Genomic DNA, 27,763 nt, shown 5'->3' on the forward strand with positions numbered 1-27,763 from the left:
GTTAAAAACTACACTTAGAATAACCATGATTAATATGTTTGAAATAATAGATAAAAATAATAAATTTCATCAGAGAATTGGAATCTGTAAAAAAAAAAAAAAAAAAAAAAAAAAAAAAGAAGGAAGAAAGAAAATGAAAGTCCAGTGGAAATCCAAGAACTAGAAAACTCAAAAACTGAAATTCGAAATTCAATAAATGATTAGACGGAATAGAAGATTAGGTTGAACAGGTCAGACAGAATAGAAGAGAGAAAGAGCAAACTGGAAGAAGAAAATATCCACATTGAGGTACAGAGAGAAAAAAGGTAAAGGGTACAGACAAGAACATTAGACAGTTGGAGTACAAGGGAAAGGTCTGAGATATGTGTAAGCTGGGGTCCCAGGAAGAGAGAACAGGGCAAAAGCTCTGAATGAAGAGACAGTGATTGGCAATTTGACAAAAACCGTTGAAATATTTCAAGCCACAGATTCAAGACCCTCTTTGAACCCTAATGGACATATAGCTCCCTCAGAATCTTCAATTATCTAAATTCTTGGAAGTTACACTTCCTTTTCCTGCATCTACTGTGCTACTTATGGTGGATTATTTTCTGTGTATTTCATAACATCTCCCCTGTGGACATCACATACAGTCTCTGCGTGGTTTCTTGGAGGTTTATCTGTTCTGTGGTTAACGCTTTTTCAAGTTGTACTTTTATGGGGGTTATTTCTGTGTGTTGTGATTTTTACTTGTGTTTCTGATGAGTCCAAGGACACTCGCTATTTCGCAAGAGTCAGTTCCTCTCCTTGAGGTTCCTCACTAAGCATCTAGTGTAAAACAGAAAACTTGGTGACGTTTCTGTGGTTGAGATGTTCATGGTAGCCTTGATTACCACTTACAATCCCTTGTGGGCAGACTAAGTTTTTCTTATCTCCATCTTACTTACAAGGTAAGAATGCCAACTTTATTCTGAATCTGGCCTTGTGACAGCCTGAGGTAGCATTTCTTGCATCTGCCTGGGTTTTGACTACCAGCCTCCAATTATGAGAGCCTGTAACTAGATACCGAACCTCCAAGGCCACAGGACATCAGCTACTGTTTGCAGTTTGAGTTGCCTTTTTGTATCTGGAAAATGAGAACTTTTCCTCTCTTTCTTTAAGTTCAGCTATGCCAGTGGTTGGCAAACTCATTAATCAACAGAGCCAAATATCAACAGTACAACGATTGAAATTTCTTTTGAGAGCCAAATTTTTTAAACTTAAACTTCTTCTAACGCCACTTCTTCAAAATAGACTCGCCCAGGCCGTGGTATTTTGTGGAAGAGCCACCCTCAAGGGGCCAAAGAGCCGCATGTGGCTCGCGAGCCGCGGTTTGCTGACCACGGAGCTATGCAACTGAAATCTTTTAAAAATATTTTTCAAGCATTTCTATTCGCTTGTACCTGCAAGTAGACCTGTCCATAGCAGCTTATTCAGCCACGCTGCCAGAAGTCCTATATGGTCAGGGACCCAAGAAGAAGAAAGTTTACTGCATTGGTTAGAAATATAAGAAAGGGATCATGGAGTAGAGGCTCCTACAAAGTAAAATGTATCAAATACTTTCGTATTTCCCCCCAAAAGACACAGAGTACTTATTTTTAATACACTAATACTGCAGAAAAAAATATTTTTCAATCCCAATCCCCTTTGATATTTTTTACTTTTTATTTTTGAACATTTTCAAATATACAGAGCTGTGCCAAATAACTCCTTTATACCATTAGCCTTTACCCTGATTCAACCTTTTGCCACATTTTGTTTCTCTCCAATAGAGAGATATGAGTAGGCAGGTAAGTAGATAGATAGGTAATGATCTGCTTTAGATACAGATAGATTTATATCCTAAGACTAAGAACATATTTTTTGCATAACCACAGTACAGTTAGCTAATTAAGTGTTGATACATTACTATTATCTAACATATGTCTAACCTGTAAATGGCATTGTCAGTTTGTGCCGTTGATCCCGTGGTGCGGGTTATGCTCTCAAGTTTCTCTACAGTACAGTTAGTATGTCTTCCTTTGAAATGAATAAATAATCGACGGAGAACTATTTTGAAAGTGTGCAAATAGCCTATTACCTGTCAAACTGTAACCCAACAGTTATAGCATCCACTGATAATATTTACTTGAATCAAGCTTTATTATGAGGGTTGTAAATGATGATTTGGAACTCTGTTTTTATTCTTCTACATTTATTAGTTAATATGCTACTGTCATAGATAATTGTCTCATCTTCCTTTTAAAAATATTTTTTATTTAATTAGTCTCACTATGGAGTCATGGATTTTTATCTTATTTAACGAGTTAAAATCCATTACTGCCATTATTCATTTTGGTGCTTACACTGCTCTATATTGAGTGAGAGTATCTTTTAATATTTAAAAACAATGAGTCATTGGCAACGGTTTCCAAGTGAATGCAGGAAGTAGTACTTAGTACATATTTTGGGGCAGCCAGAGAGTCCACTATCTAATGAGCATCCATGTCTCACAGATAGGTTGTCTTCCTCATTGCACACAGGTAACTCACAAAGGAGAGCCTCTTTCTTTCTATTCCCTATTGTAATTCTGCCTCTCTTTTAACATCAAAGAGATCTCGGCATAATGGGAATAATTGATCCAAACAGCATCATGGGATGATCTACAGATCACAGGTGACTGAATCATGTGATGGCCCTTCTTGACCAACAAGAAAGTAGGAAAGGCAATTCTGAGAAAGACCAGATTGGAAAATCTTAACACATCAGAAAAGAGAAATCGTCTTTTTCTCCATCTTAAAAATCTTTAACCAGAAAAACATGATGCTCTTATTTCAGACTAATATTTATTTAGAAAAATAAACTAGAAAATGGTCTAGGACCTGGACACGGTACCTCGGCATAGTATGAAAAGAGGACATACAGCAGAGGGACTTCCAAATTCGCTCAGTTCACTCTCCTACCAACATCAAAACCTCCATCCTCTGACACCATGGTCAGCTCCTGTGTGGCTCTGGCTGCTCTGACCAGGGCAGTGGCCAGGACCGCTGCCAGACCACCTGCTGCAGGACCACCTGCTGCCGCCCCAGCTGCTGTGTGTTCACCTGCTGCCGCCCCTCCTGCTGTGGCTCCAGCTGCTGTCCCCCCCTGCTGCTGCCTCCACCCAGTCTGTGGCCAGGTCTCCTGCTGCACCACTTACTATTGCCCCACCTGCGTCATCTCCACCTGCCCCACCCCCTGAGCCGTGCCTCCTCTTGCTGTTGAGCCCCCTGCTCTGTAACCACCATCTCCATTTACCTCTGTCCTCACAGATGTAGACCCTCCATTTGTGTAGACCACTGGGGCACATGGAGTGGGGCTGATGTCGCTCAACTAAACTGGGCCTCATAATTCCAATGAGGCACCAGGTCCTGGGACTGAAGATGGATATGGCCTGGAGCTGCTAGCTATTGTCAAATCTTCCTGGGAAAAGTGGAAGCGTGCCTGTTTTTACATAGTCTCACTATCAGAGAATGTTGTCAAATTTTGAATTTTTGACAATCTGCCATATTTTCAAACTGTTTCAAATCAAATAGATTCAATAAGAAAAAACAGAAAGGAACTTTGTTTCGATCCTCCATACCTCACTGACAATCCAGGAAATCCAAAGGAATCGTGGTATTCTTAATTGCACACAAATAACTGCCCCTCCCCTTTCCAAGATGGGTCTTCCATCCGATTTTACTACCAGTACTTGATATGACTTACTCTTTGACAGCAGAGATTTAGCATCATAAATCCATTCTCAACATATTATTCTGGAGTCAAATAGAGAAATGAAAAATTAACCCTTGCGAAATCCAATGAAGCGGTGTCATGTAATGGGTCTACTTGAGAAAGCACATGGGACAGAGAAATATGGGTGCTGATTCACCTGGCATTAACCAAACTGGACAGCTCATTATACTACAGGAAAAGGAAATGGTGCTGTTCCTATAAATAGGAACATTTACCAGATAAACACAATTATCTAATTTACTAAAACTAACTGATTTTCAACTCGGACAAACAACAACAAGAAGGGTCCTGCACATGGTCACCGCAGCCCTCGGCAGGATATAAAAGCAACAGAGGGCAAGGAGAGATCTCACTCGAGAACCTCACTCTCCTGGAAACTCACCCAGAACCTCCACCCTCCTACACCATGTCCTGTTGTGGCTCTGTCTGCTCTGACCAGGGCTGTGGCCAAGGCTGCTGCCAGACCACCTGCTGCCGCCCCAGCTGCTGCCAGACCACCTGCTGCCGCCCCAGCTGCTGCATTTCTAGCTGCTGCCGCCCCAGCTGCTGTGGCTCCAGCTGCTGCCGCCCCACCTGTTGCATCTCCAGCTGCTGCCGCCCCTCTTGCTGTGGCTCCAGCTGCTGTGGCTCCAGCTGCTGCCGCCCCTCCTGCTGTGGCTCCAGCTGCTGCCGCCCCTCCTGTTGCATCTCCAGCTGCTGCCGCCCCTCTTGCTGTGGCTCCAGCTGCTGTGGCTCCAGCTGCTGCCGGCCCTGCTGCTGCCCCTGCTGCTGCCTCCGCCCAGTCTGTGGCCAGGTCTCCTGCCACACCAATTGCTATCGCCCCACCTGTGTCATCTCCACCTGCCCCCGCCCCATGTGCTGTGCCGTCTGTGACTGCTGAATCTCTGCTTTGAACACACCACTTCCTCCTGGCCTCCCTCCCCAGAGATGCAGACCCTGCTTTTCAAAACACGTGTAACTGATCTCTTGGATCCCATCGCAAACCCCAGCCCTACTAATTCTCTGCTTACATCCCAACTTCTGTCCAAACTTCCCTCCTTCAATCAGAACCTCCTAATGAATTAAGTTCTCCCAACATCTCTCCCTTTATCTCCAAGACATCCATGCTTCATGCTTAAGGAATTTGAAGATTGTCTCCATCACTTGTGGGGCCACAGATTCTAAGTCCTCTGACATGGAAGTCCAATGAAGCCTTTTTCTTGTACTCCTTTGCAAAGATTTTCTTATACCGAAATAAACCTCTTTGTTCTGGGCACTGAAAATTAAATGTGATTGTAGTCTCTTTTTTTAAAGGTTTTATATGTGGGTCCTGGGTAATTGTATTTTGCCTGCACCTGTTGGACAGACAGCAGAGACTATTCAACATCCAACAGAGATCAAATGTCATTGGTCACCAGTTTTCTCTAGAGACCTTTTTAATCTTAGGCAAATCAACTAATCATGTTCTGGTGATTAGGGGAGAAAATGCAACTGAAGTCATGGTGCACCCATGACTATAATGAGAAAGGTTTACAAAGACTGAACATAAAACGTGATCTTTTAAAACACCACCTTTCGGGGTTCTTTATTCACCAGTAAAATGCAGCTAATAAATACATACATAAATAAATAGATGTGACTTTCCTCGAGTGTAACTATGATCCCTTTGGAATATTTCTCCCTCTTTTCTCCATTAGTCAAAAGTTACATATTTTAAAAGGACCAGTACATGCTCCTATGCCATCAAAAGCCTTCGTTTACTCAACAGACATTGGTCACTAGAGTCCTCTGCCCCAGCCCTGTTTGGCACATGAGGGGACAAAGTAAATGTCATAGCTCATATCATCAGGGCATCCGCATTGCAACTGGGGGAGAGACAGAAGCAAACAACTGATACAGAGAGTGCACTAAGTTAGGGGCACAATGCAGGGAACAATCACATATGCATGGGGCAGATTTTCAGAGAGGGTATCCTTGAGGAGGAGGCATTGTCAGCTGGGTTTTTGACAGAGGAGTGGGAGAAGAAACATTCCGGGAGGATGAGACAGCTTCCTTCGCCAAAGGCTTGGAAGTGTTACTCTTGGCACCGTCCTCGGCTGCTCTGAGATTAAGACAAGCTTACTTTCTGTTTAATCTTACAGAAGTTTTGTGTGTGTTTTTTCAATTGATTTCAGAGAGGGAGACGGAGAGAGAAATAGAAACATCAGTGATGAGAGAGAATCATTGACCAGCTGCCTCCTGCATGCCTCACACTGGGGATTGAGCTTGCAACCCGGGCATATACTCTGACCAGGAACCGTGACCTCTTGGTTCATAGGTTGACGCTCAACCACTGAGCCACACTGGCTGGGCTTACACAAGTTTTTTTTCTTGTACTTTCTCTGTGTTTCTTTTGCCTATTCTACTAAGAGAGCAACATGACTACATAGTACTTTATATCAGCGGTCGCCAACCCTTCGGACCTTACAGACCACCAGTGGTCCGTGGACCACCGGTTGCCGACTGCTGCTTTACTAGTATATGGTTGCATTAAAGATTATAAACAAATATTAGATATTCAGCATGCCTGGTACAGAGTGAATACTTCACAATGACAGATGTTAATATTTCCTCCACCTTTACATACCCACATACTGTATTTTTATTAATTAAAATAAGTCCCATTATTTTAATTGATGCCAAACTCTGTTCCCCATATATGTCTTATTCTTTTTAAAAATATATATTTTTTTATTTTTTTACAGAGAGGAAGGGAGAGGGAGAGAGAAACATCAATGAGAGAGAAACATCGATCAGCTGCCCCCTGCACACTCCCCACTGGGTATGTGCCCGCAACCAAGGTACATGCCCCTGACCGGAATGGAACCTGGGACCCTTGAGTCTGCAGGCCAACGCTCTATCCACTGAGCCAAACCAGTCAGGGCCATGTCTTATTCTTATACAGGAAAGATTATGAGGGGTTTTCATCATGTCCCCATAGTACCCAACAGAATGTTTTGGATATGTGTGTGTGTGTGTGTGTTCCATGTTGTTGAGTCAGCTCTGACCCCTGGCGACCTTGTGAATAAGTGATGTCCACAGTGTCCGGTCCTCAATAGCCCTGCTCAGCTCCTATAGACTCATTCCTATGGTTTCTTTTATGGAGTCAATCCACCTCATATTTTCTTCCTCTTTTCCTGATGCCTTCTATTTCCCTCAGCATTACTGTCTTTTCCAAAGAAGCCTGCCTTCTCATGATGTGCCCAAAGTAAGACAGCCTCAGTGCTGTCATGGAAGCATGGTGTTGAAGGCCTAATAATTGTAAATATTGTTTATATAACAAATGCTTCTATAATAAAATATCCACTTTGAAGGTTTAGCAATCAAAAGATAAATAAAAAATTTCCCACCGTTAATGTCCTATCGTGAAAAATATACAACAGATCCAGTGCTAAGTACCTCAGCTTGAAACAGTGGAATAAAATCTGACACAGAATTTGAAACTTCCTTGGGGTCCAGCTATTTCCCTGACCCTTCAAGATGCCCACACAGTTATCCTCCTTATAGATTGTTCTTATTCCCCTGACCAGCACGCGTTCCCCTCATCTTTGCTGACAAAAGATAGATTAGCATTGTAGAACCATTCCCCATGATTTTCACGGAGCAGTGTACAGATAGGAGGAAGTGTCCCATTCAAAAACAAAATGTCAGAGTCATGTGACAAGTGCCTTGTAAAAGTCATTGCATCTGTCAGAAACAAGGTGACACCCATTAAGAAAAAATGTGACAAGTCTTTTAATTGGAACACAGAAAAGGGAAATGTGCTATTTCTTCCCATTTTTGGAGCACTTCACTAGAAACACACAATTATGAAATTAAATAATTAAGCTTTCTAGTGGGGTAAATAATAATAAGGAAATAATGACATAGTGAGAGCAGCTCTTCAGCAGGGTATAAAAGGAGGTGTGGGCCAAGGAGACCCCCAAACACAAGAACCTCACTCTCCTGGAAACTCACCCAGAACCTCCACCCTCCAACACCATGTCCTGTTGTGGCTCCGTCTGCTCTGACCAGGGCTGTGGCCAAGGCTGCTGCCAGCCCACCTGCTGCCGCCCCAGCTGCTGTGTGTCCAGCTGCTGCCGTCCCACCTGCTGTGGCTCCAGCTGCTGCCGCCCCTCCTGTTGCATCTCCAGCTGCTGCCGACCCTCTTGCTGTGGCTCCAGCTGCTGTGGCTCCAGCTGCTGCCGCCCCTCCTGTTGCATCTCCAGCTGCTGTCGTCCTTCTTGCTGTGGCTCCAGCTGCTGTGGCTCCAGCTGCTGCCGCCCCTCCTGTTGCATCTCCAGCTGCTGCCGCCCCTCTTGCTGTGGCTCCAGCTGCTGTGGCTCCAGCTGCTGCCGGCCCTGCTGCTGCCCCTGCTGCTGCCTCCGCCCAGTCTGTGGCCAGGTCTCCTGCCACACCAATTGCTATCGCCCCACCTGTGTCATCTCCACCTGCCCCCGCCCCATGTGCTGTGCCGTCTGTGACTGCTGAGCCCCCTGCTCTGTAACAATCATCTCTATTTACTTCTGTCTGGACAGATGTACACACTCCTTGTGATGACCCTTAGGACACATGGGATCTGGCTAATGTCATCTACTGGGCTTCATGATTCCAATGAGCTCACTACCGTCCCATTGCCTCTGTGAGCACATTCTGGTTCATTTAAAACTCTCTCCCTTGCTATCTTTTTTCTTTTGACATTGACCAACTCTGTATTAACTTGAAATCCACCAGATAAGAAATTATCCCAATCCTCTAAATTTCTCATTCTTTCTTCTCTTCCTTTGGGGGCTCTAGATTATCCTTCCAGCAAGGTGGACCTTATCTACAGCCCCTGAGTGACACTGATTTGACACCCTCAGACCTGGGGTCCATTTATGCCCTGTATATTCTCCTAGAGTGAATTTCTCATGTTTTGTTGTTTCTCTGCTTTCTAATAAACTTTTTTTGCATATAAGAATTCATTGGCATTGTTCTCTATTGTTTTTATGATCATTTTACTCGGTAACTAGGCAGATATGGAAAGAATAACTCATGTTGAAATCACTTTGAAGTTTCAAAGCTTCTTGAGGCTTAAATTTCAGAACTTACACAACTCATCCACCATGTTCTATTCATCAAAATAAATCATAAGGCCAAACCAGACGCAAAGAGTAGAGAAGTAGAATCTAACTCTTTTTTAAAATATATTTTATTGATTTTTTACAGAGAGGAAGGGAGAGGGAGAGAGTTAGAAACATTGATGAGAGAGAAACATAGATCAGATGCCTCCTGCACACCCGCCACTGGGGATATGCCCACAACCAAGGTACATGCCCTTGACGGGAATCGAACCTGGGACCCTTTAGTCCACAGGCCGACGCTCCATCCACTGAGCCAGACCAGTCAGGACTAGAATCTAACTCTTGATGGGAAGAGCTACAAGACACTGCTAACCCACATGGGGAAGTTCTGCCAAGCCAATGTCAGTCCTAAGGATCCCTTTCTTCCTATCTTACATTCATCTGAATACTAAGTAAAAGCGTTTATACAGGTATGTTGGATCCTCACGTGTATGCATTACAATCAGCAAATTTTAGCTACAATTATTGGCAGAGATGGGGCTACAGGTAATGACAACTCTTTATATGTAAGACAAAGAAATAGTGAAAACGAGAACTTCCCGATTGCAAAATGACCCCAGGTGACATCAGTTGCTCCTGGGTTGGGAGAATTTCTTATCAACTCATTGTAATGACAGAGATGGTATAGCCCTTACATACCTGAGATATGATGTGGTAAAAAAAAAAAAGCAAAAAGTATTTATTTTTTTTATTTAAAAATAAAAGTAGAAATGCAAGAAGTATATTGTATCATCTTTTTTGCTTCTTTTTTTTATCAATAAATTAAGACTATTGAAACTTTGCAGTAAAAGCTAAAAGAGACCCAGAGGTAGAGTTTAGTGTGATTCTCAAAAGACAGAGAATTCAGAACATCTCTTTAATTTAGGAAGAAGTACCACAATTGGATCACCTGTCAAAGATGATCTTTACTTTAGGTTAAAGGAATAATTACTGTCCAGTGTCCTCCGTCTCCTCCCCCAACCAAAAACAGTGATCTGACCAAGGAATGCCATGCAAAGGCTTTGGGAGCCACTATTTCACTGTCATCCAAATGAACCACAGATGGGGGTGGGGGGGGTAGGCAATCACATGGATGAAGAAGTAGAGAAAAATCAGATTTGTCACCATAACACCAAACAAACTAAGAAGAGCAGAAGTCCCACTATTCAGATATAAGACTGATAATTGGTTGGTTTATAAAAAAAATAAAAGCATAAGGGCACTTCCACATCCAAGGAAAATGAAATTCTTATAGTACAAACAATTCCTGAAGAATATTAACTCATGCCAAAAAAATGACCCATCACGCAGGGAAATGGACTTCTATCCTCGTGATGGTTTTGAGTTTGCTACTGCTGGGAGTCCCAGGGGTTTCTCTGGCCTTAGACAAATAATTTCCTCAGCTTGGGATTCCCACACCACAGAGAAGTCTAAAACTGGAATCCAAACTCACTTAAATTGTAAGCTTTCAGTTCTGAATGTAGAATTGTTATTTCTTCAATTAACATTCACCAAAGAACAAGATGAACTGGGCTTCTCTTATTGAGATTTTCCAGTTCTCCTATCTCAGATGGGAGATCCCTCCAGAGTCTCAGGTTTTCATGGTCCCCAAGTAAAGTCTTTTGGCCCTGAGAGGAAATTAAAACCCTGGCCAGAGTCATTGGTTCATATCCTAAAAAAAATTGCAGCACCAGATCCCAGATGCAACAGTCTGATCTTAAGTTCCTTCTTCGTTCTGGCACCTGGGGATTTTTATTTTCTTTCCTTTAAGCTCAGAAATTTATTACTTTAAAACTTATATCCAGAATCTCCATATATAGTCATCAGAAGGGGATTTCATACTTAATTAGTATCTGTGTTACTGAAGTCCTTCATTAATCTTTCCCAAAAGAAAATTTCACCTGTTAGTCATTGGAATAAGTGGTACTTATATTAGGCAATGAAATATAATTTCTAATTAAATATTTTATTAAATCAAAAGACATTTTCATAAAACTGGTGTTTCTCTTTTGGACATCTAATCAAATATAAACTAACAGGAGACTGACAACATGAATTTCTTATAGAGAAATCAGGCAGTCTTTGTTTAATCAATGACATTTCTTGGTTGACCAGAAAGAAGAGGACAATGAGTAAAAGTAATCCCGTAAATGGAGACCCAGTAAACATAATCTAACTTGATTTTCTAGGAGGCTATATCCAACCTCCACAACAAAGATTATTAAATTAACTAATTCACTGCTCTGGTAGATTATATCATTCTTCATTAATATTTACTCTTTTCCCCTCACACCCCCTGGAAGGAGTATCCTCTCCCAACCCCTACCCCGTGGATTGGACTTCACCAAGTCACTTGCTTTGGTCAATGGGATGTTAGAGAACATGACCCAAGCAAAGACCTGAAATATATTGGCATGACTGGGATTGCTCCCTGTGCTTGTGCTGTCAGAGGTAGGGTTGTCAGTGAAAATACAGGACACAGCTCACAGAAGTGGAATTTCAGATAAATAATGAATACTTACATGTTTGTTACTAAAAAGTATTTGTTGTTTATTTAAAATCAGAATTTAACTGAGTTACCTGTATTTTTATTTGCTAAATCTGGCAACTCTAATTTGGAAAAAAGTTCAAAACCAACCCATAGCCAAAAGGCAAGGCCAGCCTTAAACAGCCAAAACCCAACTGACTTGCAGACACATGACCAAGAAATAAATACTTGTTATTGTATACTCAGAGTTTGTGGTTGCTTGTTATGCAGCAACAGCTGACTAATGCAACGATGGTGGCAATGAGAAACTAGCTTAATACATCAATCAGTATGAAAAGATTAAGCAGATAGTTTTCTATAAAGAAAATAAAAATAAAGGAGTGCCCAAGTGTTTGTGCCAGGGTTGGTTTTATTTTAATAAACTTCTGAAGGTTATGGGTTTATAAATTTCTGGGCTTATAGATAAAATTATGTTTTTATGAATAATACAAAGTGAAATACTATGTTATACTGAAGGGCAATCCCATGCATTTTTGCAAGCATATTTGTTAAAACACAGGCTTACGAGTTGGACATGCTTAAGTTGAATCCAGACTTTGGGCTGTGTAACTTTGGGCAAATTAGTTAACCTCTATAAGTTTCAGATTCTTCATCTATAAAGTGAAGGTAATAATACCTAACTCGATTGTTATGATGATTGATAAGGTAGGTAAGGATACCTACCACAGTCCCTGGAGCATACCAAATACTCCCTAATCATAACTTAAAGTTCTTACACAGTGGGAAGAAAAATGGAAGTTGATATCCAATATCAGCGAACAAAACATTACAGTACTATAATAAACTGTACTTACAGGAAAATGGGTGTAAGCTTCCAGTAAGAGCCTCGTTAGAAAATAAAAGAAAATTCCTTGTAAAACTATGCTATATGATATCAGTTCAAAGGACTGCTGAGGCCAAAAATGGCCATAGAATGTTGATCTTAAGTAAAAAGGCTATTTGTAAACAAGTCAGAAAATATTATCCTCATACCAGATTATAATATGACTTTGCCTAGAATAATGCATGTAATTCTAGCCACATAATCTTAGAGAATTATTTAATCTATTAAAAAAAAAATCAACTAATGTTATAAAGAAGCCAAGAGAAAATCTTGGCATAAGGAATACAGAGAATGAACTTAGTATAATTCACATCTATATCTTCCAGAATATCATCAAAGCAAAAATAGAACTAATTACCCATGACAAGAACAAAAGCCTTCCGCTTGAAGCAGAGAAGGTAAGTTTAGGACAAATGACTACTAAAAAGCATTGGATTGGTGGTTTGCAAGCTCTTGGCTCTCCTTTTCTCATTTAGAATAAGTGGGATTGACTGGAAAGATTTCTTTTTATTTTTTCTTAACTCAAATCCAAATAAAAGTGTTGATCTACTCCACTGGTAAGAAGTAAATTTATGGACTCATTATAAAGGTAAGATGTAGGGTGAAGGTACAGATAAATGACAATAGAAGGAATGAGACAAGCACATGCCTCTCTCACCGTGCCATGACGAGTTCCCAAGGGAAACCAGACTAACCTTTGAGACTGACATACAGAAAAGAAGTGACTCCACCCCGCACCCACAGTCCAGCTCTGCTGATCCTCAGAGAGAAACCTCTGTGCTCATGCACAGGTCTGACTAGCTGTCATGGGGTAAACCATTTCCCTAATAACCTTCCCTTATCACTTTTAATGACACTACTTACTTCAAGGCTTGAGTCGGTCTCTCTTCCATCCCAAGACTCGGGTGGAGCCTGGTCAACATAAATCCCATGGAGGCTGCTTATTGAGGAATGAGAAGACCTGGATCCCGGACCTAACTGTGTGACCATAACCCCTCCTGTAAAATGAGGGGATAGGTCTACATATCCTCCACAGTCCCTTCCTGGATTGCACACATGCAATGAGTAATCCCAAATAAATGACAAAGACAAAAATAGCAACAGATCCTTGATGAGGGTTTTGCAGTCAAGGTAGATGTTGATTTGGGGTTGGAAGGATGAGAACGGCATTCCAGGTGAATGTGAAGACATTACAATCACGGTAGGACAGCCCAGGGGTGGGAGAAGTTACTAAACCAGGGTGGCAGAGATCCAGGGTGCCATGTGGTCCCTCCTCATGTGAAAACCTGCCTTTCAGTGAGTAGTGGAAAGAGACATCTGGGAAGTAGATGACTGTTGGTCGGCACTGGGTGCTGCTATTAACCTGTTACTGTCACGTGCATGAGTGTAGAGAAGGCAAGTCACTGTTTGGGGAGTAATTATGAGAGTCTTTGAAGTCCATGAATAAAATATTAAATTTAGGGACACAGGGCAGAGTGATTAGAAACTATACTGGTTTAGAAAACACATTCTTTTCTCTTTTATTTAGAAATATTCTCAAGGAAATTCATCAGAATCTAATCCAATGTCTAGATTTGGTGAGAATAAACAATACAGAAAAAAGAAAAACATTTGTGGTGTGGGTGCATGTACAGGTACGAGGTGAGGGTAACCAAAAACACCATTAGTCAATGCTAAATCCTCACTTAATTGGCCAGGAAATTAACCAGGATGTGACCCTATGGCCTGGGGGTCATCAGTACCAGGCCAGGGTATATAAAGGACCCTGTGGGGGAGGAAGACATTCACACCTGAGAACACACACCTCCTCTCACCAGTCCAACTCATCCCACCCCCAGACACCACCATGACCGGCTCCTGCTGTGGCTCCACCTGCTCCAGCTGTGGGGGAGGCTGCTGCCAGCCCTGCTGCTGCCAGCCCTGCTGCTGCCAGCCCTGCTGCTGCCGAGACCCCTGCTGCTGCCGCCCCTGCTGCTGCCAGACCACCGTGTGCCGCCCCGTGACCTGCGTGACCCGCTGCACGCGCCCCATCTGCGAGCCCTGCCGCCGCCCCATCTGCTGTGACCCCTGTGGCCTGCAGGAGGGCTGCTGCCGCCCCATCGCCTGCTGCCCCACGTCCTGCACGGCCATTGTCTGCCGCCCCTGCTGCTGGGCCTCCACCTGCTGCCAGCCCATCTGTGTGCAGGCGCCCTGCTGCCGGCCCCCCTGCTGCCAGCCTGCCCCCTGCCGCACCACCTGCAGGACCTGCCCCTCCTGCTGCTGCTGCTGAAATTCCATGGTCCCCACAGATCAATACACTGAAGCCTAAGCACCTATTCTGCATTTTAATCTAATTGAAAGAAAAACAGATTTTTCCATAAAGTGACAATCGTCATTTTTATATCCTACCATTTGGACACACGAGCAGATCTCTATCTCCACTCTCAGCCAAATCCCCAGTGTCCCCATCAGCAGAAGTCACCATGGATGGCAAGCCCACCTTTAAAAGTCCCTGGAGTGGACTTGGCAAACCCATCCTGAACTCTGGAGGCTGCTCAAAGCCTCCCAGCATCATTTGTAATGTGCTGTTCACTTGTTTTCAATAAACTAATTTTTCCTGTAAACCTCAGGGCTACCTGATTCATTTATTAGTGTACACAGATGAGCAGATGATGAACAGAAAGGAGAGTGAAGAGGAAGAAGGAAGAAGAGACAGACAGGATGAGGAAGACAGGAGAGGGAAAGAGAGAGAGGTGCTAGGAATCCTGGTATGAGTCTTGAGCAGTGGTACAGGACGGCCAGGCTAGTCCTCAGGCTGCTCACGTGGGTAGGAAATCTATGCACACCAGGCCCTCCTTGCCTGTCCTTTGTCCCTGTCTCGAGGTTCATGTCTTAACACTCCTCACTAAGTTTCACTAAGCAACCCTGAATTTCTCACAGTAACTGACACATGCCATGCTGTTCCATTTGTCTTTGCTTTTATCATATTCTTTCATTTTTCACCTGCCTCTCCCCTCCACCTTCTTCACTTACCTAACTCTGATCCATTTCCAAGTTCAAATCAGTCTTCTCCTAACCCCTCAACCACACACACACACACACACACACACACACACACACACACACACACCACACTAGGTTAGGTGCCCTAACATATACCAATAGCATCCTGTGATCCCATGCTTATCTCCCTCCCCATAAGGCATTGCATTAAGATTATCTACTTCTCTTCCTCCAAGAAAAAAAAAAGTTTATTCATTCTGGCTCCCAGCACTGAGTTCAATGTTTAGAATAGATTCTCTTTGTTGAATCAAACTAAATTAGAAGGGAATTGTCTTTATGACAAGAATTCTAAAAGGTAGATATTTACTTAAAGCAAAAATTTCAGCATCAGCATAACTTAATTTCCGCGCCCCCCCCCCTCAGGTTTCCTCATCTGCAAAACAGGAAAATTAATGCTAATCAATGTAGATTGCTGGGAAAGTCCAAAGACTTTATGTATATATGTAAGTGCCTGGCACACAGTAAGCACCAGTACCATCCTATATAATAAAAGCCTAATATACTAAGTGTCTGGTTGACCAGTTGGCCCTTCAACCAACCAAAGAGTAATATGCTAATGATATGCTAGGGGCACTCAACCACTCGCTATGACATGCACTGACCACCAGGGGGCAGATGCTCCAACCAGTAGGTTAGCTTGCTGCTGGGGTCCGTCCTATCGGGACTGAGCGACATGCCCTGGAGCCCTCCCATGGTCCCTCCCACGGTCCCTCCCCAGCTGGCCAACCTCCCACGTCTCTCCCCGGCCTCGGATCGTGCACCCTGGCCTGCACTCTCTCACAATCCAGGACCCCTCGGGGAATGTTGGAGAGCCAGTTTCAGCCCGATCCCGCAGGCCAGGCCAAGGGACCCCACTGGTGCACGAATTCATGCACTGGGCCTCTAGTTCATTTATATTCCTTGTTGCACATATGAGCATCATTATATCATATGGGATCAAAATATGTGATATTTATTATATATCACGTTATGGAGAGTGGGAAAGTATTCAGGGAAGGCTTTTTTCTTTCCAGGATAGGCCACATCCACTGGCAGAAATAAATTTCCTAATAAATATAATAGAGAAGGCCAAAAACTTCATCATCAGATCGAGACTGTCTTGTAATGAAAGGGCTCTTTAAAAGCTGACCTACAAGTCCACAGGAAAGAGTCCTAGATTACAGGAATCGCAAATAGGGGTTTAGCATTGGGAGCAGAAAAGAGTCGGGGAAAATATATGCATCAGACAGACTTTCCTCTCACCCTGAGGCACCCAAAGGAATCAACCCCAAGCTATAAGAGACGCCAAAAGATGACCTGGTTTAGTTTTCCCTGGCTTTAGGCAGATGACTATCTAAACCACTTAGAAAATATATTTCTTCCTTAAATTCCAGAAATGAATCCCACCAGTTCCCTGATCATCTAGAGTTTCCTGTCTTTTCCAACTAAAATATTTTCGCTTCTCAATGAATGATATCCATCTCTTCCATCTTTCACGTTTGTGTAGATTTTATGATAAAACTGGCCTGTGAAGGCTTGCCATTTCACAGATGAGGAAACTGAGGCTGGCAGGGTGTAAGTACTTGCTCTAAGTCACACATCTGCTAGGTGATGGAGGAAGGATCTGAATCCTTCTTTGTCTTCCCCATCCTCCTCCCATCCCTTCCCGCTAATCTTCCCCATCCCCATTTCTAACTCTTATGATTGGAAGATATTTTAAAGATCACTTTGGAGAACAGGGGATGCATATTCTGTTTTCATAATTTTAAAAGTGTCCTAACATCCAGTGGCCCCACAACTAGCTCCTACCAAAACACAACTTAGGAAACTATTAAGATGAGGGCACGGGGTTGGAAGGATGAGATAATTGGGTCAGCATCACAAGAAGTCATCAACACTACATTCTTTTTCAATCCAACCACAAAATATCCTAGGGTTGATCACCACCACCAGTTAACATTTACTTGCTCCCAGTCTGGTAATTATGTTCTTGCAGAACCTGTAATTTGAATGATATGACACAAAAAGCCCCCGTGATGAAGACCAGGGACACATCTCTTATCCCATAAGCTTAGGCCCATTAATGTGCTATAGCGAAGGAAACCACACAGTACAGGACCACCGAACAAAAGAGGAGGAAAGGTTTCTGTAGGATTTTGAGAAATAGTGGATGTTGGTGAAATTACATGAAATGGTGTTTTGCTCGGCTCAAAGCAGAAGGCTTTGTGCAAAAGAATTAGCATCAGGACTGGCCTGAGAAAAGCCCTGTGGTATTGTTAAAACTCTGCCACTCTCTTATCTGTGTGACTCTGAGAAATCATGTCACAGATCTGGCCTTCCAACAACTGTGATGGAGTACGATGGTCCACAAAGTCAAAGGCCTTCATATCCTGTGTAGCTAAGATAAATGCCAATGTCGTGTCTGAAGATCTCTTACCTGAAACTCTGCCTCTGGGTTGGATACGAAGGCTGTTTCTCTGTGTTAAGGTGACTAAGATCCTGGTCAGGAAATAGTGGGTTCGTACAGAGGTGACTTCAGACAGCCAAGTTTCTGAGAGTCTGTAATTTTAAAAGGCAAGATTTCTTAGTACTATGCATTTTTGTTAGTTAAAAATACAAAACACAGCGAATAAAGTAACAGGTGTATTCCTATTCCTAATATTTGGATCTCTGTATATAGTCTAAGCCAGATAACAATAAGCTAAATCATAAATCAAGCAAGTTCTTATTTCACTATATGGGATAGAATTTCTGATAACTACTAGTACATTTTCACTACTTTGAAGTGACCTCAGAATTGGGCAAAGACTAGGAGTCAACCACCAGTGTTTGTTATGTTTTGTATTTTCAGAGAGGAAGGTAGAGGGAAAGAGAGAAACATCCATGATGAGAGAGAATCTTTGATGGGTGGCCTTCTGAACGCCCCCTACTGGACATCGAACCCCTATCCGGGCACATGCCCTGACCGGGAATCGAACCCTGACATTCTGGTTCATAGGCTGATGCTCAACCACTGAGCCAACGCCAACTGGCCAGTGTTTACACTCCACAAAGCCCTGTGGTATTGTTAAAACTTTGCCACTCTCTTATCTGTGTGACTCTGAGAAATCATTTCACAGATCTGGCCTTCCAACAACTGTGATGGAGTACGATGGTCCACAAAGTCAAAGGCCTTCAAGGACTGGGACTCTGGTGGACCAAAGAGTGTATAAAATGATTAAATCAAACCAAACATAATTTGGACACAAATTCCATTTGACAGCCATCAGCATCCCCTGGACAATGTTATCTTTAACCTACCTTCCAACTATACATTTATTTTCTATACCCCCCTTTTCCTTAGCTGTGGCTAAAAAAGATAAAGCTATGTTATCAGTCATCAGTTCCCTTAATTCCCCTAGCCTCGTGGTCGGCAAACTGCGGCTCGCGAGCCACATGCGGCTCTTTGGCCCCTTGAGTGTGGCTCTTCCACAAAATACCACGGCCTGGGCAAGTCTATTTTGAAGAAGTGGTGTTAGAAGTTTAAGTTTAAAAAAATTTGGATCTCAAAAGAAATTTCAATCATTGTACTGTTGATATTTGGTTCTGTTGACTAATGAGTTTGCCGACCACTGCCCTAGCCTTTTCAGAAGCCCAACTTCATCCTTCATAAGGAACAAAACCCTCAGCCAACAAGCCTAATCATCTACTACTGAAATATAATTGATTCCTTTACAAATATTTTCAATATACTTTGAAGGACTCAATACGCATGCTTATGTCACATGTAAAAAGTAAGAAATACCTCAATTTAAATTTTATTTCTAAATCCATATCAGACACAAAATCAATAAAATCCACATTTATTGTGGCCTTATTGTCCCGTGAAGAGTTGTTCTCCTTCAATTGCTTTATCTGCCTTTGTCCTGCCTTCCTAAAATGTGTAATTACTGTGTGATCAGAAACTACTTAGAACTTATTTTTCTTTCCTTTCCCTCTCCACCCCCCAAGGAGTATAGCACTGTTTACATAGTTAGCGTCTCATAAGTCACTATGAGTAATAGGCCAGCTCTAATGGCCTATAACCATGCCACTCTCGCGGTTTGGGTGGTTATTTCCATATAAACATGGAGAAGCAACATGTTGTTTTACTGAAGCACTGCACCATTCTTCTCATAGCAGAATTGGTACACATCTTTTATGAGCCATTTTAGTTTTTTGGTTTTGTTTTGGGTTTTTTAAGGAATTCTTGCCTCATTGCAAGAAATCAGGCCTGTGAATATTATAGTCTCACACTTGGTCATGGATAGTGAACAAGAGAAAAGTGTGATGGTGGCAACACTGGATTCTTCAACTTGTCACATGGTCTGTAAAAACTGACTATTCAATGAGTAATTTTTCTAAAGCTATAAACCACCAAGTATTCATTTCAAGGGGAAAAGCAGAAAGAGAGGAAAGCATCCTTCAGTGATACTGGAATTGCTGCCTCAGCAATTGGATCCACCAATCTGGAGTTCTCATTTCAGTGGGCAACCACAGCTTTAGGAAATGACCTTGTGTCCTGGTGGTCATCAGCACGAGGCCAGGGTATATAAAGGGCCCTGAAGGGGAGGAAGATATTTACACCTGAGAACACCCAACTCCTCTCACCAGTCCAACTCATCCCACCCCCAGACACCACCATGACCGGCTCCTGCTGTGGCTCCACCTGCTCCAGCTGCGGGGGAGGCTGCTGCCAGCCCTGCTGCTGCCAGCCCTGCTGCTGCCGAGACCCCTGCTGCTGCCGCCCCTGCTGCTGCCAGACCACCGTGTGCCGCCCCGTGACCTGCGTGACCCGCTGCACGCGCCCCATCTGCGAGCCCTGCCGCCGCCCCATCTGCTGTGACCCCTGTGGCCTGCAGGAGGGCTGCTGCCAGCCTATTGCCTGCTGCCCCATATCCTGCACGGCTGTGTTCTGTCGCCACCGTATCTGCTGTGAGCCCTGTGGCCTGCAGGAGGGCTGCTGCTGCCCCATCACCTGCTGCCCCACGTCCTGCACGGCCATTGTCTGCCGCCCCTGCTGCTGGGCCTCCACCTGCTGCCAGCCCATCTGTGTGCAGGCGCCCTGCTGCCGGCCCCCCTGCTGCCAGCCTGCCCCCTGCCGCACCACCTGCAGGACCTGCCCCTGCTGCTGCTGAGCTGCCCACAGGAAACATTCCAAGTGTTCAGAAATGTACAAATGTTCCCACCCCAATGGGTCAGATGAGAGATAGCACCTTTGCAACCTACCTGCTCTTCAACAGCTAACTCAACAGTAAACGTCTATCCATTTTCCATGTAATAATTATACAGCTCATTCTGGCCCTCCTTGAGAATATTTAGAAAGATTCCAACTCTCAAGTTTCTAGCTTTAAAAAAAGGAGTAAACAAAGACCAAAGTTCCTCTTGAATGAGACTCTACCCTACTGACTCATCATCATTCCTCTACTGTTTCAAGATGGGATATTTTTCTATGAATAGATTACATTTATGCTGGTGTTTTTGCACAGTAAAATAATAAAATTTTACTTCTGGGAAGCAAATGTGTTTCTCTTCATTGCTTGTTAATCTTCAAAAGCTTAGTTTTCGCTTAAGTTATGGTATGCAGAAGAACCAAAGGAAAAAAGGACTTTCCATGGCCATATTTTTAGCTTTAGAAACAATTCCAGTACATGGTCTGTAATTTTAATAGCAATTCAAATAATTCAGAACATCTTAAGTACCTTCATATTTCAAGCCACAGGTTTTGTGGTGATGCTGAGGAAATGGAGAGACTTCAGCAGGTCTCTCTGACCATGAACTTGACTCATGAATCATCGGCACATGAGGGAAGGGGTGGAAGCCTAAATCAGAGCTCCTCTAATTCCCTGATTTAGAAACTACACAGTGATTAATGTCAATTGGTACCTGGGAATCCCTAACAATTGAATGCCTACACTGGAAGGACCATATCCCAGCTTTTTCCATGATTCCCACCAGCACCACTATGGCCAATTCCAATTTCAGTGGAGTCACTGCTGCTGAGCAGAGAGAGAGAAATGCACCTTGGATGGAAACATTCCAATTTAGAACTCCAAATAATTTTACCATTAAAACAAAGCTAATGCAGTTGAAATAGTGGTAACATAAATCCACATTGGATATCTTGTTAAAAACCTTGATTCTGGCCACGAAAACTATTATTGTGTTACTGAGAAATATGTATTGAGTTTCCAACATCTGATCTATAAGAATTTTTTGGAATGTGCTGCCTGTATACTTGGACATATCTACCTGCCCAGTGAGGGCAGTCAGGCAAGATAAGCTTTGTGAAGGCCTAGATCTTAACTGATTTTGCTCACTACTGGATTCCCACTGACATACACAGTATTTGGCACACAGTATATGAACAGAAATTATTTGTTGAATCATTGAATAAGTTCTAAGGGTTGGAAGAGAGTGATCCCAACTATCTCCTCATGCTAGACATGGGCATTCTTACATTAACACAACAAGCCATCTCAAGAGTATTTTTCTTGAAATATGGTAATAGTTTCTCAACAGAAATTCCATTATATTAAAATCTTAGCATTGTCAGTTCATGCACAATGGAGTTTTCTCTTTACTAAGGGCTTAATAGTTTACCAATAAATAGGCTCATAGGTCCAATTTCTTTCTACATATTCCTAACCGCCATTCTTAAAATTCTCTAACTTCATCTGTTTTCCTTCATCCCAGAATCTTTCTTGTTAGCCTTCCAGAGACTTCCTCATCCTAAAATAACTTCTCAGATTTAGATTGCTTTGTTTCCTCCCAGGGTCATCATTATTGGATCATGTTTGCTTCCACAGTAACTTCATGCCTGGTCAGCCATGGTGGCTGGTGCAGGTCTGGGTAAGTTGCAAGGGACTGTGCGAGCAGAATGATCAAGAATAAGGATTCAAATGGACCCTCAGCCACAGACCTAGAACAGACTTCATTGTAAAGCAAAAGACCAGAACCAAGCAAATCCAGAGGCAGAAGCGAAAAAGTTGCTAAGTGACAAGATTCTCCTACAGACAGTTTGAGACAACGGAATATCACAGCTGGTTCTGTGGGCAGGAAGAAGCTCAGCACGGTACAGGGGGAGACAGTGGAGCAAGAGGTGTTGGGGTATGCACTAGGTGGGCCTGGAGACCACCTCTGGCTGGGTTCACACCCGGGGATTTTGTCATGCTGGACTGCATCTAGATTGTGGTTTTGTTCAGAGTGCCCATGGCTACTCAATTATGACCAATTTTTATTACTATCTCCTTAGGAATTTTAAGAAGGCTGCCTGGAGATAATTCCCCCAATTCCTAATATTGGTGAGACATAGAGTCCTTTCAGGTGACTAGAAAAATTAGCCATTTCACATATAACAATGATAGAAAAATAAATTCACTGATAGTATTCCTAAATAAAAACAGATGTTGCTTAATGACAAGAAATATGATACCCACAATTCCATTCTTCAGTTTCTTGGGCTTACAATGTAATGTTCCCACAGATGTTTTTGGAGTAAGTATTGGTATCTATACAATACTTGACCTTAGGGAAGCCAATTTCTAGTTCTTTATGTGTAAAATGAGGACTATAAATAATACCTACCTCATAGGATTGTACAAAGAATAAAGTAAATGCCTTTATTGCTTTTGCATAATGTTTGGAACAGAGTTAGAACTCAGTGATAGTGGCTAGCATGAAGGTTATAAATAATGAAATTCACCTTGGTATGGGAAAATATAATCATGAAAATCAATGAGCATGTAATTTAAGACTAAAAAAAACCCAAATTCATAGAACGGAATGGTGGTTACCATAGGCTGGGTTTGAGGGGGAAGAGAAGATAATTTTTTTAAAGAAAGAACAATGGTGGTTGCCAGGGGCTGGAGAGACAATTGGTGTTTAATGGGTAGAGTTTTAGTTTACAAGATGAAAGAGTTCTGGAGATGGATGGTGGTAATGATTACACAATAATATGACAGTATTTATGCCACTGAAATATATACACAAAAATGGCAAAGATAGCCAATTTTACGTTACATGGATTTTACCAAACGTTTTTTAAAAATGGAATAAAAAGAAACATTGATGATAGAAGTTTATGAAGATGCATTCCTGTAGCTCCAAAACATAGACTGAAAAATTCTTCTTTTCCTGACAAACCATGACTTTAAAAACATTCCTTAGTATTTTTCTGAACTTGTTTTGCCCAGGAGGCTTAGCAGTGCAAAAGGACACTCAACTCGGGGAATTCACTTCCTGATCAGTAAGTAAACCTAAGAGCATGACAGCTACTCCTGTGCTATCAAAACACTAATGGGTAAAAGCATCGCTAAGTTATAAAGATAATTGGAGACTTTGAAGTTAAGATCATTAAGTTCAGATTTGAACCATAAATAGCAAAACATAATGAGTCTTGACTAAAAAAGGAAAACAAACAGTCTTTTATGAGTACCTGAGCACCAAAAAGTGTCTAGAGAATTTATTAGCCTATCAGTGCCATTTCAAAATAAACAAACAAAAACAAGGAAATAATCTTGTGTCGTGGAGGTCATCAGCACCAGGCCAGGGTATATAAAGGACCCTGTGGGGGAGGAAGACATTCACACCTGAGAACACCCAACTCCTCTCACCAGTCCAACTCATCCCACCCGCAGACACCACCATGACCGGCTCCTGCTGTGGCTCCACCTGCTCCAGCTGTGGGGGAGGCTGCTGCCAGCCCTGCTGCTGCCAGCCCTGCTGCTGCCGAGACCCCTGCTGCTGCCGCCCCTGCTGCTGCCAGACCACCGTGTGCCGCCCCGTGACCTGCGTGACCCGCTGCACGCGCCCCATCTGCGAGCCCTGCCGCCGCCCCATCTGCTGTGACCCCTGTGGCCTGCAGGAGGGCTGCTGCCGCCCCATCGCCTGCTGCCCCACGTCCTGCACGGCCATTGTCTGCCGCCCCTGCTGCTGGGCCTCCACCTGCTGCCAGCCCATCTGTGTGCAGGCGCCCTGCTGCCGGCCCCCCTGCTGCCAGCCTGCCCCCTGCCGCACCACCTGCAGGACCTGCCCCTCCTGCTGCTGCTGAGCAGTGCATCATCCCTAAGGCCCCTCAGTAGATGGCCGGGTCCATCCTGCTGTCCCTTAGCGTCACTGCAGAACAACATGGCTTTTCTTGAGAAGACCATTTCTCATTTCTTCAAACAGCTCATGGAGACATCTGAGACACCTTTCCAGGCTAACCACCAATGAAGAGTATCCTGGTCTAGCTCCAAATCATGGTGTCTGTTTTCTAATAAACTTTGTGCTCACAGCAAAGGAATCATGGTCGTTGTGGTATTTCCTTTCAGTGGATTTCTGTCTCTCTGTTTTGACCAGAGAACTTCAAAACAAGATGCCAAATAAACCTCTTACATTGTTTTATGCAATAATCTACGTCTGCTTAGTTTCCTTGTTATCCTTGTAAACGGCATTTATAAGGCCCAGGAGCTGAGTGAGGAAGGTGGACATGGCTATATTTTCATCACATATATAGAGTTGCTTGTGTTCATTATTTAGACATACAAAACACCTTCCGAATGATCAGTAAGGCGGCTGCTCATGTCTGACATAGAGAGTCCCAGTCCGAGGGTTCTTTCACTGGCCTGGCACCCGTTAGCACAGCATAGAAAGCCCAGTGCCTTACAGGTAAAAGGAATCTTAGGTGACATCTGGCCAATCATCTGGTTTTGAAGCTGAGGAGCAATGAGTAATGAGAGATGAAGTAAGTCCTTAGTGATATAATTTTAATCCTATCTAATAATAGACAAATATGCAAATTGACCATACCTCCGACACACCCACGAGCCATGCCCACCATCCCATCAGAGCGAGTATGCAAATTAACCCAAACCAAGATGGCTACAGCCACAGAGAGCAAGGTTTCCTAGGTAACAGAGGAAGCCAAGCTTTCCACCTGCCCTTGCCAGGCCTAAGCCTCCACTCCAGCTACAAAGTTTCAATTATAGAAGGTAAACAAATTCAAACAAATGGCGAAAGAATGGAGCTTGAGAGAGCAGGCCAGGGTTGCCGCCAGCAACAGGGGAAGCAAAGCTTTCCGCACACCCTGGCTGGGCCCACCCGCTTAAGGCAACAAAGTTTCAATTATAACCCCAACACAAATGGCTGCCGGCCTCGCAGGGCCTAGGCTTGGCTCCGCTCCAGGCTACAAAGTTTCAATTGTAGAAGGAAAATAAATTCCAGATACCAGGGCCTCTGCTTGGGTTCCCAGGGGGCGTGGCCAGCCTGCAAACCACCACAGGCCCCTCACTCAGGCCACCCCACACCCCAAGGGAACCCCCACCTGATCCGGGACACCCTTCAGGGCAAACCACCTGGCCCCCACCCCTGTACCAGGCCTCTATCCTATCTAATAAAAGAGTAATATGCAGATTGATCATCACTGCAACACACAATATAGCTGCCCCCATGTGGTCAAAGATCCTGCCCCCATGTGGACACAAGATGGCCACCACAAGATGGCCAGCAGGAGAGGGCAGTTGGGAGGCACCCGGCCTGCAAGGGAGGGCAGTTGAGAAGGACCAGGCCTGCAAGGGAGGGCAGTTGGAGGTGATCAACCCTGCAGGAGAGGGCAGTTAGGGGTGACCAGGCCGGCAGAGGAGGGAAGTTGGGGGCAAACAGGCTGGCAGCAGAGTGGTTAGGGGCAATCAGGAAGGCAGGCAGGCAAGCAGTTGGGAGCCAGCAGTCCTGGATTGTGAGAGAGATGTCCGACTGCCCGTTTAGGCCCGATCCCGGTGGGGTCCCATATTGGAGAGGGTACAGGCTGGACTGAGGGACAACCCCCCTTCGTGCACGAATTTCGTGCACCGGGCCTCTAGTGTAATTATAATCACCAAGGCTCAGAAAAGACCCAGGAGAGGCAAGCCCCCTGACAATAAGCCTTTAAGTCTAACAAGCCCTTTAAGTCAAATAAGCCCTTTAGTGTAGTTCCTCTGGCCAGAGGAGCTCTCCCGTCTTCTGTGACCAAGTGTAACTGCACCCGATAACACATTCCCTGCGATGTTAAGGATCTGGTTGTTACTTAGAATCCACTCTTGTGGATTGTAAATCCACACCAACTCCCAAGGGCTGCTTATCTCTGAACTTTGAGCATTAATGGCATTATATATGTAACCAAAATCATAGAACTCATGGGAACAGAGCATAGGAAGGTGGTTGCCAGGGGCTGAGGTGTAGGAGAGATGGGGAGATGCTGGCCAAAGGATGCAAACTTTCAGTTATAATAAGTTCGGGGATGACACGTACAACATACAATATAATATAGTTAACAATACTCTATTGTATACCTGAAAGTTGCTATGAAAGCAGAGCTTTGATGTTCTCATCACAACAACAACAAAATAATTATGTGAGGTGAAGGATATGTTAATTAACCTTACTGGAGTGAACATTTTGCAACATGTATGTGTCAAGTCGTCACAATATACGGTACATTTTACTTATTCAAGGTTATATATCAATTATACCTTAATAAACCTGGGGGCAGGGAAGAAAGCAGAATATACAAGTTTTTATCTAGGCTCTGGTTACTGCTTTGAAGAAATCACGTGTGTCTATGGACAAGAGAAAGAATGTGACATGTGAGCGACTCAAAGGTCTTCACTGATGAGACCCCTTGACTTCTCCCTCCTCTGTTTTCCCCAGTGGTGACTATATGTTTAGTCATTTTACATTCCTTTTAAAGTTTTGAAATTATGTTTGAAATTCCATTTAGGGAGCTTTAGCTCCTGGGGCCCAAGGCACATTCTTCTGAATAATGAGAAAGATCCCGAAGTGATCCCCAATCCTGGCTGGTGACTAATAGGAGGGGTGACAGAAAAGTAATGAGGTTGTTTCCATGCAATTCCTTACTGCCTCTGCCTCTGCCTCCAGGAGAAGCGTGTCCATCACATGTCTGGCAGAGCCATGGCAGAGCAGCTGTGTGGCCTCCCAAGGCAATGCCTCTGAATAAGGTATTGCACATGTTTGCGTTCCTGGTGGGAAACCCCCATCTTGTCACTTCTTAGTCATAGCACCATGTGCAGGTAAATTAAGAAAAAGCTTCGCATAGCACCATGTGCAGGTAAATTAAGAAAAAGCTTCTCATGACATCATTCTTGATCACTTACACAAGAAAACCAAGTACAAAAAATGCCATATCTCTTGCCCGGCTGGTATGGCTCAGTGGTTGAGCGTCAACCTATGAAACAGGAGGTCACAGTTCAATTCCCCACATGCCTGGGTTGCAGGCTCGATCTCCAGTAGGGGGCGTGAAGGAGGCAGCCGATCAATGATTCTCTCATCACTGATGTTTCTATCTCTCCCTCTCCCTTCCTCTCTGAAATAAAAATACATACATATTTTTTTAAATGCCATGTCTCATGATCAGCATTCTGTGATCAGAAGGACCAGAGATATGCACAGCATGAACTGGAGAAAAGAAATAAAAAATAGATGGCAGTCTTGAATGCTTTATTC

The 27,763-nt window shown here is 43.5% G+C and overlaps 4 protein-coding genes across 3 annotated transcripts; all 4 read left to right on the forward strand.

Moving 5' to 3' along the window:
- The window catches only part of LOC307115138 (uncharacterized protein), a gene marked incomplete at both ends in the record, with an annotated part of 45,452 nt that overhangs the window by 12,853 nt on the left and 4,836 nt on the right, over positions 1-27,763 (forward strand).
- LOC307115169 (keratin-associated protein 2-2-like) lies at positions 14,091-14,513 on the forward strand (the record flags this gene model as incomplete). The annotated part of the gene is made up of 1 exon (XM_079798226.1): positions 14,091-14,513. The coding sequence occupies one exon, from the start codon at positions 14,091-14,093 to the stop codon at positions 14,511-14,513; it is 423 nt and encodes a 140-aa protein (XP_079654352.1).
- Positions 19,927-20,421, forward strand: LOC307115348 (keratin-associated protein 2-3-like; the record flags this gene model as incomplete). Its single annotated transcript, XM_079798575.1, has 1 exon — positions 19,927-20,421. One exon carries the CDS (start codon positions 19,927-19,929, stop codon positions 20,419-20,421), a length of 495 nt encoding a protein of 164 aa, XP_079654701.1.
- On the forward strand, positions 23,931-24,335 carry LOC307115171 (keratin-associated protein 2-2-like; the record flags this gene model as incomplete). Its single annotated transcript, XM_079798228.1, has 1 exon — positions 23,931-24,335. The coding sequence occupies one exon, from the start codon at positions 23,931-23,933 to the stop codon at positions 24,333-24,335; it is 405 nt and encodes a 134-aa protein (XP_079654354.1).

This window comes from Cnephaeus nilssonii (assembly GCF_951640355.1).
Source record: "Cnephaeus nilssonii genome assembly, chromosome: 19".
Classification (NCBI taxonomy): domain Eukaryota; kingdom Metazoa; phylum Chordata; class Mammalia; order Chiroptera; family Vespertilionidae; genus Cnephaeus; species Cnephaeus nilssonii.